The sequence below is a fragment of the Eurosta solidaginis genome, chromosome 2, assembly GCF_040869045.1.
Source record: "Eurosta solidaginis isolate ZX-2024a chromosome 2, ASM4086904v1, whole genome shotgun sequence".
NCBI classification, from domain to species: Eukaryota; Metazoa; Arthropoda; class Insecta; order Diptera; family Tephritidae; genus Eurosta; species Eurosta solidaginis.
This window is the reverse complement of record NC_090320.1, coordinates 13,010,915-13,026,654: the sequence shown is the minus strand read 5'-3', so window position 1 is coordinate 13,026,654 and position 15,740 is coordinate 13,010,915. Positions and strand designations below refer to the sequence as shown.

Here is a 15,740-nt window from a genome sequence, read left to right as displayed (position 1 = left end):
ACTAGGTATAATAATTCTTATACACTTTGTACCATATACACATTATATGCCCTTTTAATATTGGCATGTCATTGGAGGTGACATCCTGCCACACTTAGCAAACTAAATGCCTTGAGAAATATTCACGGAAGATCTTGCTAATGGGCGTAGTAATAGGGCCATGAAAAAGTGTTTGTCGAATTGGGTACCTTGTCACTTCTAGAAAAACTAGAACAACAGGGATTTTTCGTCGACAGAAGAAATTATTCTTGATCTCCGCAACTGTGGATGGCTATCTACTTAATGAATATAGTTGAAGCTCTACAATGGGTGTTGAGACTTGCGGCAGCTACACATTCATATCTTCTGCCTACATCTGCCAGACCAGAGGCAATTGAATTGGGAAGGAACGAAATTTTGGTAGAATTCGTCTGATTTTCAGGCGTTCTGACTATAACTTGAATTCCATAATGATTCTTAGAAGCTTATATAGGAGAAGACAATAAAGAGTACCCGAGTTATTCGTAAGGCATTTTCTAGCAAATATTCAAAATATTTTAGTAAGCTTCGCGGCATGAAATTGTCTACCGTGTAGACGGAAAAAGTTCAGTGCTATTAAGATCTTTGGCCCTAGTAACTCAAAGTACTTTGCGGAAGGAAACATTTTCCCTGAAATTCCTAGTACCCCATAATAGCAGATTCATATCCATAAAAGTCCCGTCCGCTTATTTCAATTAATCTCCACAAATATTTCAATTAATCTCCACGACATAGAACATGAGGTTATCCTTCCCTTCAGGCAGTAACTTGGAATTCATGTTAAAGATGTTAACGCGATTGAAGTATTCGGCGACTGTAAACTAGCTCCCAGCTTCTTTGGCTCTTATTGCCTTTGCGTGTTACAAAAAGCAAAATATCTACTTTATATGATCTTAGATCTCACTAAACATCAAAACTTCATTTTAAATTTTATTCGAAGTTAACTTCATTGACCTCTTAATCTTGTACTTGCATCTCACACACTGGACAAGCTTTTTAAAATAGTTGTTAGCCTTTGTGGAACTAATTAATATTACAATACGGCAGCCCTGCACGTATGTAGTAAATGTTTAAACTTTAGCCCATCTAGCGACCTAAATATGTTAATTGAGCGAATATTAATTAGGGTCACCGAAGGGCTTTTATGTTGAGCATAAGTATGGAAGCATGTATGTGATGTAACGAGTACGGCGTATGACGATAAATAAATAAAATTAGTTACGAACAAATTATCCAAACTGGTAACACATGCGCCGACTTGGACGACTCAGATATAACTCCATGTCTAACAAGTTGGCGATTGAAAGAGACATTTACAGGGGTTTAAAACTTAACTTCGTTGGAGGTTTAGCAAGATCCTATTTGCAAACTCTATTATCATTTGTCAATTGCTCTGTTATCCTACGCCTGTAATCTTAAAATAAATAGTATTAAGAAATCAATAATGAATGCTCGCAAAGCTGGTGATAACAATGTGATCTTGCCTTCAAAGGCCGGAGCGCGATAAGTACCAGCTGAAAATGATGTTCTGAAGGTTATCAACTTGCGTTCTTAATTAAGCAGACAACAATATCGAGAAAGTCATTGTCCTCATTTCAAAAGCATAGCGTTGAGGGCGTATTTATAAATACCTCGTTGCACCAGTAGCGAAAACAGCAAAGCAGACTATCCCTTATCACGATCACTGTCTAGAGAGACAGAAGAGCTAGCCAATGAAAATAACCAAATGAGTAAAATCATAATGATAATAATAATTTAGTTTTGACTGGTTTTAGAACGGGATTCCTTTATTTTTGCTGTTGTTTTAACTTGTTCCAGAAATTCCCTACAGCAGGACTCGAGCTCAGGACTTTCACATACGGGGCGTGCAGTACCCGCTTTGCTATATTGCTTTTGGGCCTATATTACTGGAACAGGGAGAAGGTTTGTCTACCCAAGATGAATTATTAACTTTCTGATCTACATTTCGAGAAATATTTTCGTGAATAACGTAACTTACGTAGCAACATACAAACCCTCAAGCCAAGGGAATAACTATACGTCGTTAAAGAAGTCAGATTGTATGGAGATGAGAGCACAATAAAGTGATGGTCGCAGTGCAACCCCCACTCTTATCTATCTATCTACGTAGCAAATAAACAGGGTATCCTTGAACGCTTTTTTTCAAGTTTCTGTATGGTTTGGAATGAGTCCTTCCTGTTTTCCCAAATGTGGCACTAATCACAAAGCACGAAACTTGTATAGTCCAAAAAAAAAAATACTATTGCTAATGGAATGGAAATTGTATCTTTCATTGAAACGGCAAATCTGGGGAAAAACTCATACAATCAAAAGGCTAAAGATTTGGGAATAAGACGGCAACGGCGAGTACTTGATGGCATAATGTAAAAGACAACTAAATCAGCTGGTAGCTATGACCTCAGCGGTACTAAATTGCTGTTAGGTTATGGTGGTGCTACTTTTTTCTCAAGGAAAAATCAAAATGACTGTAATGGAATTCAGCGATATCTTTGAAATTCATTTTATCATGGTGCAAAGCGGGCCAAAGAGAATCGTCATGTCCCACTATTTTGTCGTTTTCCAAAGCAAAAGAGCCCAAAAAGAGTATTCGATGGTTCAAATTTCGATTTACCACCAAACTTTAACGGCCATGCCGAACAAGCGGAACTACTTCGCTCTTTCCATAAGAATTTGGAAGTACGTTTCAGCGCCATTGGGGACCAAATTTTATTGAAACTATGAGTGTTAAGGTATGATTTCTTAAATGTTATGGTAGAAGAGATAATAGTTATCAGCAGTGAAACTTAACTGTACAGAAACCATTTTTCACAGCCTATGAGCACGACTAAGACAAGAACAAAGAAAATTAGATTACCGGTACACATCAACGTCGAGGCACTAAAAATTTCACCAAAACATAGAATTGCAACAAAATTATAAAATCATTAGAATACCCGGCGGACTTTGTTCTGCTCAAAAATTGGTTTGCCTACATTTAAAAAGTGGGCCACACTTCTCTTCATTATCTATCCTATTCACTTCTAATCCGACCCAGTCTCCCACTCCCACTCCCAACCCTTATCCTAATCCCACTTCCTCTCGGACCCCTATTCCTACTCCCATTCATTTTCCCACTTCCACTCCTAGACCCACTACTGCTCTCTCTCACACTCGCAGTTACATTACTGCTCCCTCTTTCACTCTCACTGCCTCTAATTCTCTCACTTCAATTCCTCATATATTGAGTCTCAGTTCCAAATGTTTAATACTTGTTTCACCCGTCCGACCGACTTCAATGTCTTTCATTTTATAAACGTCTACAAAACTTTATGAAATAACGCAAGTACAATTTTTTTGCGAGAGTAGATACTACTCTCCCAGTAAACAGATTATTTGTCATATTGAGGCTTCTGCAAAAATAATTGTTGTTTTCTTGCCTCTCATTCAGATGAACTAGCTAAAAAGACTGCATCCCTTGAAGCTTGCTCCATAGACGTCCCAATTAGATTGGTCGAGATTACGAGAAGGCGAGAGGTGTACATGATCGACCTAGCGGGAAAGGCGTGGGTTCAAACGCGGGGCTGTAAAGTGTCGAAGATTATGTATAGGTCTTACAACCTTAGACTAACAAAGTTGCTTCTATCATTAAAAAGAGAGGACTGTAAACTCATGACTGCTATTCTGACTGGACACTGCCTTCTAGCGTCAGATGCCTATAAATTAGGCTTGTTCAGTGATAGCAGATGTAGGTAGGGCGGGTTGGAAGAGGAAACGATCGAGCACGTTTTGTGCTCGTGTCTTGCGCTTGCCAGGCTAAGACTCCAGCTATTAGGAGTGATACAGCTGTCAGATCTAGAAGCAGCAAGTGGTTTAAGTCCTAGAAAGCTTCTAGTATTTGTCAAGAGGACGGAGTTATTTTATAACAAAGGTCCTGGTTTTTTATAGGGTTTTTCAGTTGGGTCGTTAAAACAAACTTCTGGTAATACTACGGACTCATTCAGTCTATGTGAGGTCCTCATGGACCGGCCTGTTCAACCAAAGCTAACCTAACCTCTTCTAAATGTTTGATTCTTCTTCTCTCCTCCGTATCTTTTCCCGTACGCTTTCTCAATTTTTTTACTTCTATACCCACTTTTTTTCCTCTCCCTAAACCTCTCTTTATTTTTCTTCATCTCCGTCAATTCTCTGACTTCTCCTTCATATCATTCCCTTGCATTTTCTCCATTTCGTACGCCTGATTTCTTTCCTCTCTCACCCTCTGTGTTTCGAAGACAGGAATCGAAAGCGCAGGAATTTATATACGTTATTGTAACTGAACAGATATAAAAGAGCTATATGATCTATATCACTGTTCATAAACATGTTTACCAATAATCGCAATCATCAATAAACCAAATCACAGCTCTTTTTAGGCCAACACAACTAGCTGCGACAATAAGAATTAATTAATAAATGAGTTGCGCTGCTAACTACTGCCAGATGTCGCAGTAATTCTACTAGTCGCAGCACAAGGCTAGGTTGAACTGGCCGTTCAAAATAAAGACCTCACATAGACTGAAAGTGTCCATAGTGTAACCAGAACTTGTTGGAAGACCAAACGGAAGAACCCCAATCAGGTATCAGAACTTATGTTATAGAATAACTCCATCCTATTAGCAAATACTAGAAATTTTGTAGGACCAAGCTGCCATTGCTGCCTCGAGATCTGGCATCTCCACCACCCCTAATAACTGGAGCCTTGCCCTGGCGAGCGTTTCTTCCTGCAGCTCGCACTTCCTACACCTGCTGTTACTGACGAAGCCTAACTTATAACCATGTGACGCCAGAAATCAGTGTCCAGTTAATATGCTTATAGTGAGACTTAAGTCTTCTCTCTTCAGAGTTATGAGTCACTTTTTTCTAATAGCGTAGGCTTTGCACTTCATCTTAGAAATTTTGTAGCCCCGCGCTTTTGCCTACGCCTTTCCTGCTTGCTGGATCGTATGCAACTCCTGTCTCCTTTTAATTTCTCCCAAACGGATTGGGACGTCTATCGTCGTTTCAGCGAGTGTTGCACCCTCCTTTCCAACTCATCGGCCTTTTCGTTACCTTTCATCCCTTTATGACCGGGAACCCAGTATAGATGTATGGTCCAGTCTGATCGAAGTTTTTCTAATATTTCTTTGCATACCAGCACACATCTTGATGAAGTACTGTGTGAGATTATTGCCTTAATCGCCGACTAACTATCAATATATATATTGACGCGACTACAGCTTAATCACGCTTCCTCCAGAATTCCTCCTGCTTTCTTCCGCCTGAAAGATGCTGCAGTAATCTGGCAGCCTGTATGATCGACTCATTCTGGATAGACACAGTAAACAGCAGACTCGACCCCTTCCGTTAATTTGCAACCATCCGTATATATGTGTACAGTATGTTCTGCCATTTCTTGCCCCGTACAGCAACCTTCCGGCTCAATTGTAGCACCAGACACGGGACCATATATTCCGCTTGTCCGAAATTAGATGGCGCTATAGTGCTATGGCCATATGGCCTGCTCTCAAGCTGTGCCAAGGCCTCAAGCCCTGTTGCAGTTGCTAACGCGATGCTAGTCCCAGCACAAAACACCAGCTAATTATTGCCATGACGAGAGTTTTGATTGTCATGGTCTCTCAACCACGGTGAGTTCTTCAAAGCTGTCGCTGTGATTTATGATATTTCAGTCACTGTGACAAATCAAGTTACTATGTGCATTTCTGCAATTTTTTATTTTCTTAGAAACTATTATTACAATTCATTTACATTTAATTGTATTTACGCATGAAAGGTTGACAAATTGTTTAACAATTAAACAGTTAATTGCACAATTACTTACTCATTTTATTGTAGGTTAATTTGAAATATTTTCTGCTTCTGCTACCACCGTTGCCAAGCTTAAATCAGTTCTAAACGTTAAGATATTTCCGTAATTTTTTTTTAAATATTTTATTGATTTTGTATTATGACTGCAATTATTTATGACTATATTTAATTAGTTATATGGGTATTAGGGTGGGTCGATTTGTATGGACGAAAGTTAACCGATATCGCGCCATCGATTATTCGATAGGATTTGGGCTCAGCAAAAAAAAAGTTCCACTACGAATACCAAAAAAAATAATTTTCAAGCCTGCGAAATTTCATTTTTGTTGACTTTTTTTCGGCTTTGATTTTTAAGGTTTTTTCCATGACCTACTAAAAAAAAATTAATATTTTTTTTTTCAAAAAACTGTTATCGCCAACGTTTTTAGCGGACATTTTTAGGTCGGACAGGGTATACATCAAAATTTTACAATCAAATGAAATTTTTTTAGTAGGTCATGAAAAAGACCTTATAAATTAAAGTCGAAAAAAAGTCAAACAAATTAAATTTCGCGGGCTTGAAAATTATTTTTTTGGGTATGCGTAGTCGGCGGCCACTGTGGTGTGATGGTAGCGTGCTCCGCCTACCACACCGTATGCCCTGGGTTCAAACCCCGGCAAGTAACATCAAAATTTTAGAAATAAGGTTTTTCAATTAGAAGAAAATTTTTCTAAGCGGGGTCGCCCCTCGGCAGTGTCTGGCAAGCGCTCCGAGTGTATTTCTGCCATGAAAAGCTCTCAGTGAAAACTCATCTGCCTTGCAGATGCCGTTCGGAGTTGGCATAAAACATGTAGGTCCCGTCCGGCCAATTTGTAGGGAAAATCAGGAGGAGCACGACGCAAATTGGAGGAGAAGTTCGGCCTTAGATCTCTTCGGAAGTTATCGCGCCTTACATTTATTTTTTATTTATGCGTAGTGGAACTTTTTTTCCTGAGCCCAAGTCCTATCGAAAAATCGATGGCGCGATATCGGTTAATAAATCGACCCAGTCTAATGGGTATATACATATACCAAGTGAGCTCTTATTTATTTATGTATTTATGATAATCGCTTTCAAATTATTTGTCTTTTATTTTCGGTTATGTATAAGCAGTACTTCTTTTGAGTATTGAATATTTAAGTGAATAAAACAAAGTAAACGAGTTTTATAGGAGATTGGGTAGTGGTTTTTTGTAGAAATTGCAAGATTGGTAAAATATAATGACAGAGACGTAGCGGGAATTTGATCAGTGATAGGATGGAGTTCATATCAAGAAAAACCTATTTATTTAAATTTTTAGCAGGTTGAGTCGGGATGTGACTCTCTCTACATCCTCCACAACGCTAGCGCAAAAAGAATTGCTTGGTCTGGAGTACTTCTTTCGAGAGATTATAAACTCCTGGTAAACTTGTGGTCGGCAGTGTTCCCCTCTCGTTTCTCGCGCGATATTAAAAATATTGCTAGCTCTGCATCCACAATCGTCCCCTCCATTTTCTGATTAAAAACGTTTTTCGAGAAGTTGTGCTTTTTTCTTGGTGCTGGCCACTATTGTTTGGTTCACTTGTTTGTTTGGCAATAAATCGTGAACTCATATCGCTTCTTTCTTGGATTGACAGGGTTAGGGAGCTTAGAATATACCCGCGGCAGGTATTCCTGTCGTATGAGGCTACTAAAATACCAAACTGATTCAAGGGGTTGTGTAATGCAACCGTTTCAAGGGGTTTCCAGCGCAATTTATAGCTTCACCCAGCTGTCACCTCACCTACCCGTGGCGAATTCTGTTTCTTTAACAGCCGAGGCTCTGGAAACCCCATATTCCTCATGGTCTAGTGGGTGGGAGGGTGGTATGGCCAAGAAGGTTCCCATGTGGCCATACTAAATCGTTCCCGAGAGGGGCGGGCTAGTTCCGTAATTGTGCTTGTGACCGGAACGTACCGAATCTATATCCGGAAAAGGACTATCAACATCGATAACACTCTTAAAACCTTCGGGGAGTGTCCTTATCGCTACAACAACAACAAGATTGCCAAACAATCCGCTTGCTGATGTATTCAGAGTGGTTAATGACTCCACTCATCGCCCCTTCTGCCGACGCCATAGTAATTCCGTCTACATTTGCTTTGATATCCAAATAAAATGAAATGAAAACCAGTTTTTTAAAGGTATTAAAAAAAAAGATCTTGTTCACAGATACAAGCTATTTGATCACTGTGCTACGGTATACAAAGTTTCAATGGTTTGATTTTGGGAACTTTGTTGCGGGTTTTCCCGAACAGAAATAACTGAAAAACTGACAAATAAAAATGTTGAACTATCCTTAGAATGCGCAATTTCCGAAATCGAGCTTTTTTGGCATGAATTCTTAAAACATAGTTCGCGTTGTGATCGGCGCTCTCAAAGCTACGTGACACATAAATCTCTCTTATTTTTCATAGCTTGCACAACCACGAACGCTAGAGCTGAGAAGTTCGTTGCTTCCCTGTGATAAATAAAAGCTTGACCTAGACATTTATTGCCTCGGGGGCTTTCCTCATTATCTGCCTGCACGGGCAAATGTCACTGTTAATAACTTTCTGGCCAGAGCATCCTCCTTAATTAGTATAACATGGCTTAGTCAGCGTAGCTGCTATGTATTAATTTACTGGACTATGTACTGTAGTCCCAGAACCCCAGCACCATGTAGCGGAACGAGAACGAAAAGTGCTTTGTTGAGTCAGATTTGCATTTGCGAAGACAAGACTTTGTTGGCATTTCCTGCCAAGTGTAATTCTCCGCTCTATTCTAATATTCATCTCGTTTAGTTTCAAACGACAATTCGGACTAAGCTAGTGATGCTGTTCAGTGTCATTTTCTGCAGCCGTTTTGCGTGAAAGCCAAGTTAAGACTTAGCGGCTTATTTGCAGCATATATTCTCGCTATAGAGCACGGCTTCAAACGGACGCCCGTGGTGGTGTGTGGTCTTTTCAGGCCAGAATGTTCCGACCGTAATCTAAGCACTCTCTAGATATGAATTACCAGGTCACCGTTTTCTATGGGATTTCACCCTAGGATTGAAACCTTCCTTATTTCGCCGAATTTATTGGCGAAATTAGCCGTTATTTTTCTGGCTAATAGCTCAAGCTCTTCGTACTCACGTCTTTTTCCGCCTACGTTCCTCACCCTCCCAGATGCCCTATTTCCAATTGTTTTCGGGGCGTTGGGTCGAAGTGCTCTCAGAGAGCCTGCTGCGAATCAGAGCTCAGACTCGAGGTAGGGATCTCAAATCGCGCAAACACCTAAAATCTGTAGGCATGGCGTCTACCTATCAAACCATGGACGAACTGGTTGTGTTTTTCGATAGGGTGATAGCCATGTAGTTTGATGGATGTTTTTCTATTTATACCTGGAGCTGGTTATAAACCTCCACAAGGCACCGGCGAAGTCGATCAGATAAATCTATTAGTAAAGGTGTGGAGTTAAAGTTTTTATTTGTTTGAAGAAGAAAAACATTTTTGTTTTGGTATTGATATTATTGTTTTGGTTTGGTTGTTATAAAAATTTTGAGTTTATGCAAAAAAACCGGATTTCGGCCATTGCGCATTGCCTGATTTATAAAACCTAGGCTAATCTCGAGACGTTAAGAATAGTAGAAGTTTCTGAAGTCACAAATGTTAAGCAATAGTGCCTTAATGAGCTTCGGTCAGGTTTGAAGCACCCGCTGGTTGTATGCCAGCTTATATGAGAAAATATACGGTCCAATGGTTTCTTAGCAGTACAAATCTTGCTGACAAGCTTTTATTATTCTTGAAACTCGAAATTCCACAAACCTCCTACTCAACCTGATGGTTTCGCTCGCTGTCACTCTGATTCGAAAATTCCTTGCCACATTGACAAATCGTTAACTATGGACTTTCAATAGCAGAAACAAAAGAAAATTTCTATAGTGAAGTCCCTTTGAATATACATGGATCTCGTAAATTAAAACCGCTTAAGTACCTATAGCCTCATAAAAGCGAGAAATCGCCAAATCGATTACATGTTAAATTATATAACCATTTACATTGGTTCGTGACTAAGTCTTTGACAGTCAGCTGTTCAATAAAAATAAACAAATGTCAGTCAGTTACGACGTAATTTGATTATTATTACTTTGAACTGATCCAAGTGCTTGTGGGTGTTTATTTATTAAAATTTAAAAGTATTTTGTTTAGTGTTTACAAAAAAAAAAAATAATTGTTGTGGGTTACAATTCGTTTTTGTTTTGGAATGATTTGCAAATCTGTTTGATAGTGACCTTGGCATTGACTATGATACATACATACATAGGTGATGACTCCCACAATATTTCGCAGTCTCATTTTGGAAATGAATTAACCGTTAGATGAGATCACACATGTGTAAGCAGTTTCCATATATTATTTTTGGCTGAAACCAAGTTCAGCCTTTTAAGGAGTTCTACTAATTTTTTCTATATCAGCTAACTAAGAAGTTACTTAGCCTTAGAAGAGACCATACATATTCAGATCTACAAAGTTTACAACCGGCTTTGCAGGCATGTTCAGAAATGTACCCTCTACGGTAGGAGTATTTAATAGTTGGCATTTCCCTTCTCCTTTATTCATTTCAGCTGATGAAAGAAAATAATTATGGAAATTAGATCTTTGATACACAACAAAATATCAAAATAATGCCATTGAACTGGAAAAGAATGAAGTTAGGAGAATTCATCATCCAGCAGCTGCGTCTGTTTCTAATGTCAGGCGTTCTTAATTGAAATCAAATCTTCTACAGTCATCGTAGTAACATAAACATCATGTCGGTTGTTCAATATATGTACATATCAGCGATTCCAGCAAGGGTGAACAAGTCATAAGATGAATCTATGAAACATAGTGTTAGTCCCAAGGTGGGCAATTCTGATACAAAAATTTAGCAACTCGAACTGAAGCCACTGAATCAGGAAAATTGCGTGATTAATGGAGCCTTTTTCGTCGCACTGCACAACTATCATTGTCAAGCCTACTTCACTTGACCTGGGATGCTAGGTTAGGTGGTAGTTGCCCTGATAAGGAAAGCGCACTTGGACAACACGAAGGTCCGTTGTGATACCACATACAAGAAAAATAACTGTGACGTAGAGAATCATTGGGTAGCAACGATAAAGTTCCGAATGATACCTTGGATAAATTCTCGGAAGATTCAAGTGAGTCGCGACCGAAGTACTTTCACCTAGTTCCGGCAAAAGCTGGGTAATCAAGCATAAAGTGATTTGGTGATTCCGCCTCATCATCCTCCATACAGTTACAGCAGGTTGGAGTTTCTAGTATATTGAGACGTACCGCATGGATACCAATGGGACAGTGCCCTGTAAAAACCCCAATGGCCATTGATAGGTGAGCCTTAGTGAACCCAATTATTTCGGCAGACCTTCTGCCATCCACTTTCGGCCAGAAAGTTTTTGCTACCCTGCAAGAGGTGGTGTCCGCCCAACGTTTGCTGAGCTGATTCGAGGCCCAGCTATGGTGGAGCAAACCACAGGCGGCCAGCGGAATCCCGAAATCCCCTACAGCCATATTCATCCGGTTCTGTTGTACCGCTGCGGGCGAAGAGATCAGCTTGACAGTTACCCGGAATATCACTATGGCCCGGGACTCAGATAATCTTAATTATAAAATAGTTCGATGCAATCGCAAGCGAGGTCAGGCAATCCCAGCCCTCCCTCGATCGCACTGTAGTTGAACTCAAGGCCTTGATAGACGTTGGCTATCAGAGTAGATGTTAAATTCCCTAACCGTAGTAGCACTGGATGGCATTTCATCCACCGCATCCTTAATCGCAGCAACTTCCGCTTAGAATACACTGCAGTAATCAGCCAACTTAAACTTGCGGCTTACATTTAGCTCTTGTACCGTTAATCAATTCCTAACGGAAGCATTTTAATTAACAATAATCGATTTGAAAACATTCTATGCAACTGCTTTAAGTACTGCTTACCAATTTAATTATAAAGCTTGCCTACCATTGACTTTGTCATTATGGGTGATTAAACTGTCCGTAGAGTGATCATTAGACTTTCTTAACTTGACAGTGAAATCTTTTCCAAATGCGCGTATTGATTGCAATTAAGAGAATGTGCAATGAGACGAAAAATTGTAAAGTAATACGTGCAGTTAAGAGAATAGCTCGACACATGCAATATTTACATATTTGAGTGATTGGTTGAGAAAAAGTCAATAAACTCATTAGCAAATAAATAATGACAATAGAGAGAGCGTAAATAAATTTAAGTTTCATTTGCATTGGATAACGTTTTGCAACTCGTAAATTTTATTATATTTTTTTTTATTGAATACTGTTTGTATTAATCAAGGTATTGACTTACGGTCGATAAAATTTAAGTTTAGATATCGCATTAGAAGAGATAATATCCGCTCTGAGCAATACTTTTAAAAATTTTCATGTTTTTATCAGCTGGGAAATGTCATCAAACCGTTTGCTTGACGGTAATTAAGCCACGACAGAATGAGACGGGGCCTTAAGAGAAGCCACTCCTACTCATTGACTGTAACAGCGTTGATCCTTTGTACTCGGAATGTGCGGAGCCACAATAGGAAAGGTATTGCTCCCCGCCTGCTTAAACGCGATAGCTAAACCCACCGCACTTCCTGAAACAAGGAAATATGCTTTCCTCGGCTGCAACAATGGTGAAAGAGGTCTTTTAGAGTTGTTCGATGCGCAAAACATGGTTATTCCTTATTTAAAAAAAAGTGCAACACCATATTTAGCACGCCGTGATGGAAAGAAGGATGCCTTTAGTCACCTGGGTCACCTTCTCGAAGTCGCTATATCGACTCGAAGTCGCTTCGTCGCTGTGCAACGCACAATGTCGCAAGAAATATGCGCCATAAAGAAGCGGCTGACAAGTGGATGCTACATCTACTGCGGCATAGTTCCCTGTAAAGTCGCAGTATTTATGAACTTATACCACATCAGCATACGCCTGCATTCATTGACTACTCTAGGGAATTTGTCTTACTATTTAAAGCTTTGATAGCAACATTGTGATGGAGCATACGTTTTGTTCGAGCAACCATTCGGCGGCTTATTTTATGGCGATACTCCGGCCTAAAAAGTTTGCATAGGCAAGATTACCTGGTCGCGGTAAAAAGTAGCTCTACGGAGAAGATTGCAGACTGAGAGGTAAAATATTTACCTTGTGGTGGTAGCATTTCGCAAACTTAATGTAGTGCTCTTTTTTTCTAGAAGGAGCTTCACAAATTCCACAAAGTTCTAGCTTGACACTTATAAGCTGGACAGGGGCTGTTTTTCGTTAATTAAGGGCTTCATCTATGTCAGGGAAGATACAATGGATGATTGCCTTGAAGAGAAAGCTCTTTTCAATATTATTTCTGCTGACGTGAAAAGCCGTGTCCACAGACTTTCCTTTGTGGTAAGATTGTTTGTAGTTACTGATAAGTTCCGGATAAATATTGCATTTTATGTTGTCATACATAAGTTATGCTTGTTAGGATGAACTGGGCGGCACGTGAGAGCCTCACATAGACTGAATGGGTCCATAGTTTTACCAGAAGTGTTTTTAATAATCAAACTGTTAAATCCTGTCAAGAACCAGACATAACTCCGTCCTCCTGACAATACTAGAAGCTTTTTAGCTGTATTACTCCTAATAGCCGGAGTCTTATCCTGGCAAGCGCAGAGCATGAGCACAAAACGTTTTTGATCGTTTCCTGCTTCAACCCGCCCTTCATACATCTGCTATCACTGACCAATCCTAATTTAAAAGCACGTGACGCCAGAAAGCAATCATAATACCCGTCAAAGTCTACAGTCCTCTCTTTTTAATGATAAGAGTAACTTTATTAGTCTAAGGTTGTAAAACCTACACACGATCTTTGACACTTTACAGCCCCGCTCTTGGGTACAATCCTTTACTGCTTGATCGATCATGTGCAACTATCGCCTTCTCTTAATCTCGCTCAATCTTATTGAGTCGTCTAAAGTACAAGCTTCTAGGAATGCGCTCTTTTTAGCTGGCTCATATGTCCTCGGACCCGATCGAAATGTATGCTTCGCCCTATCTCGATTCTTTCCAAGGATTGTGTAGTCACCCATTAGCCTTTCTACAATTATTTCCAACCATTGGTTAGAATACCACTTTAGCCTCCGTACAACCTTTGTATAGCAAAATTAGTAGATCATAGTAAGCAGTGAACTCGAGGGTGTCGCATGATTTTTCAGTTCAGTTTAGCAGAACAAATGGTATCTTGTCGCGGATATTTGAAAGGACTTCTTTACGACTACCACTTTTACTTACATTCTCCTTCTTTGTACCTCGTTTTCTTTAGGTAAAGAAGACTAACGCTTTTTCTCAAATCTTCCCCTATTTTTGTCTAATCCACTGGTTTTTGGATCCGGTGGCTAGAGCATGTTGTGCGAATGGTACTTGGGCTTAAAAATTACTCCCACTGACAAAAAATAGTTAGTTTTGAAAGCGATTATAATACATAAACATTTTTAAGTCTCAAAGTTTTGCAAATTTTAATATTTTTATATTTTTTTTAATAATTTCTCCCGCACTCAACATTAATCTGGTTTTCACGAATAAAAAACCGCGTCACTTATGCTCAAATTGTCCAAGCAACTGTAGACGTCGTAGTTCGAAATCAAACTGTTTAAGCCCTAAGTAGGCAAGTGATATTTTATATTAAGACATATTCTCTGTGCAGAATCCAAAATCATTAACATCACAAAGTTTGTACAAAAAAATTTACAACAAATCAACACAACAAACCAGACTTTTTGCTCAGCTTACTCAAGCTTTGCTACAACTTTGCTGACTTTCTGAAACGATCTCAGGGCCTAAATTGAGTCGATGTGTTTTTGTGTGTGTGAGTCGATGAGTTTGCTGTATCGAGTAGCTGTGTGCGTGTTCGACTTCGCAGAGTAATAAAAAAAAAAACACAAAGCCGCTCATGAAGTAAACAATAGCTGCTCTTTATTTACATTACTTACATTGTTATTTTTTTAAGCAGGTATTAGTGATGTATAAAACCCTGTAACCGGATCCAAAGAAACATCCTATAATGAATCGAATATCCCTAATATTTTTTTTATTGGCCGTGGGGTAGCGAACTACCCTCAAGTGACCCAATGAAACCAGGCTAATCCTGTTCATATGTCCACACCCCGTGGGACCGCCGTTAGGCATAACGTCACAGGGGGGAAAGGCGATTTAGTCGCCCCTACTTCGTATGCGCATTCCTCTGCGCTCCCTTTCAGCTTGCATCAGTTTCGTCATAACTATAAAGGCCATCTTGCTCACAGTAGTCCAACAATCTATTTGTCCGTACATTCGTGGAACTAAATTCCTAATGGAAGGCTCCTCTCCAAAAACTCTGTGTACAATGAGTCTTTCGCCGTGAAAAGGAGGGCAGCGAAACATTACATGTTCTGCGCTTTCCAATTCGGAGGGACAGTGTGGACAGAAAGGATCCTCCTCTATCCCTCGCTTATGTAGATAGGAGGTGGTAATTTAGTTCGGCGTGTTTTCGCTCGTACCATTCCGCTATATTCCGAACTAACCTGAAGGTCCAGCGCCCTTTTCTCGATTCTTCCCACCGTTCTTGCCACCTAACTATTCTTCGTGACCTTGCGCTTTTCTTAGCATTTTCAGACCTAGATATTTCAAGGAAGGCTTTGATTTTATTTGATAATCTCTTATGGTTAGGACTAACTCATCCACAGTCCGCTTTGAGCTCACCAAAACCACTTCTGTCTTATTGCTAGCCATCTCCAGCCCCATGTTCTTCAGCCATTCCTTTATTCTTCCCGCGGCGTCATTACATAATGCTTGAAGCA

At 39.7% G+C, this 15,740-nt stretch overlaps 1 protein-coding gene across 8 annotated transcripts in view; it reads right to left on the bottom strand.

Moving 5' to 3' along the window:
- Positions 1-15,740, bottom strand: part of LOC137239311 (alpha-tocopherol transfer protein-like) — a 152,298-nt gene that overhangs the window by 12,782 nt on the left and 123,776 nt on the right. The window contains exons 1-2 of one of the 8 annotated variants that reach the window (XM_067764455.1): positions 14,465-14,596; positions 5,876-6,005 (exon numbers count right to left, since the gene is read on the bottom strand). The exons of 3 other annotated variants lie outside the window; for them this stretch is intronic. In XM_067764455.1, coding sequence (XP_067620556.1) covers positions 5,876-5,879 — 4 coding nt within the window. In that variant the 5' untranslated portion in view covers positions 5,880-6,005; positions 14,465-14,596. 4 more of the 8 variants (XM_067764452.1, XM_067764453.1, XM_067764456.1 and 1 more) reach the window with 4 other exon arrangements.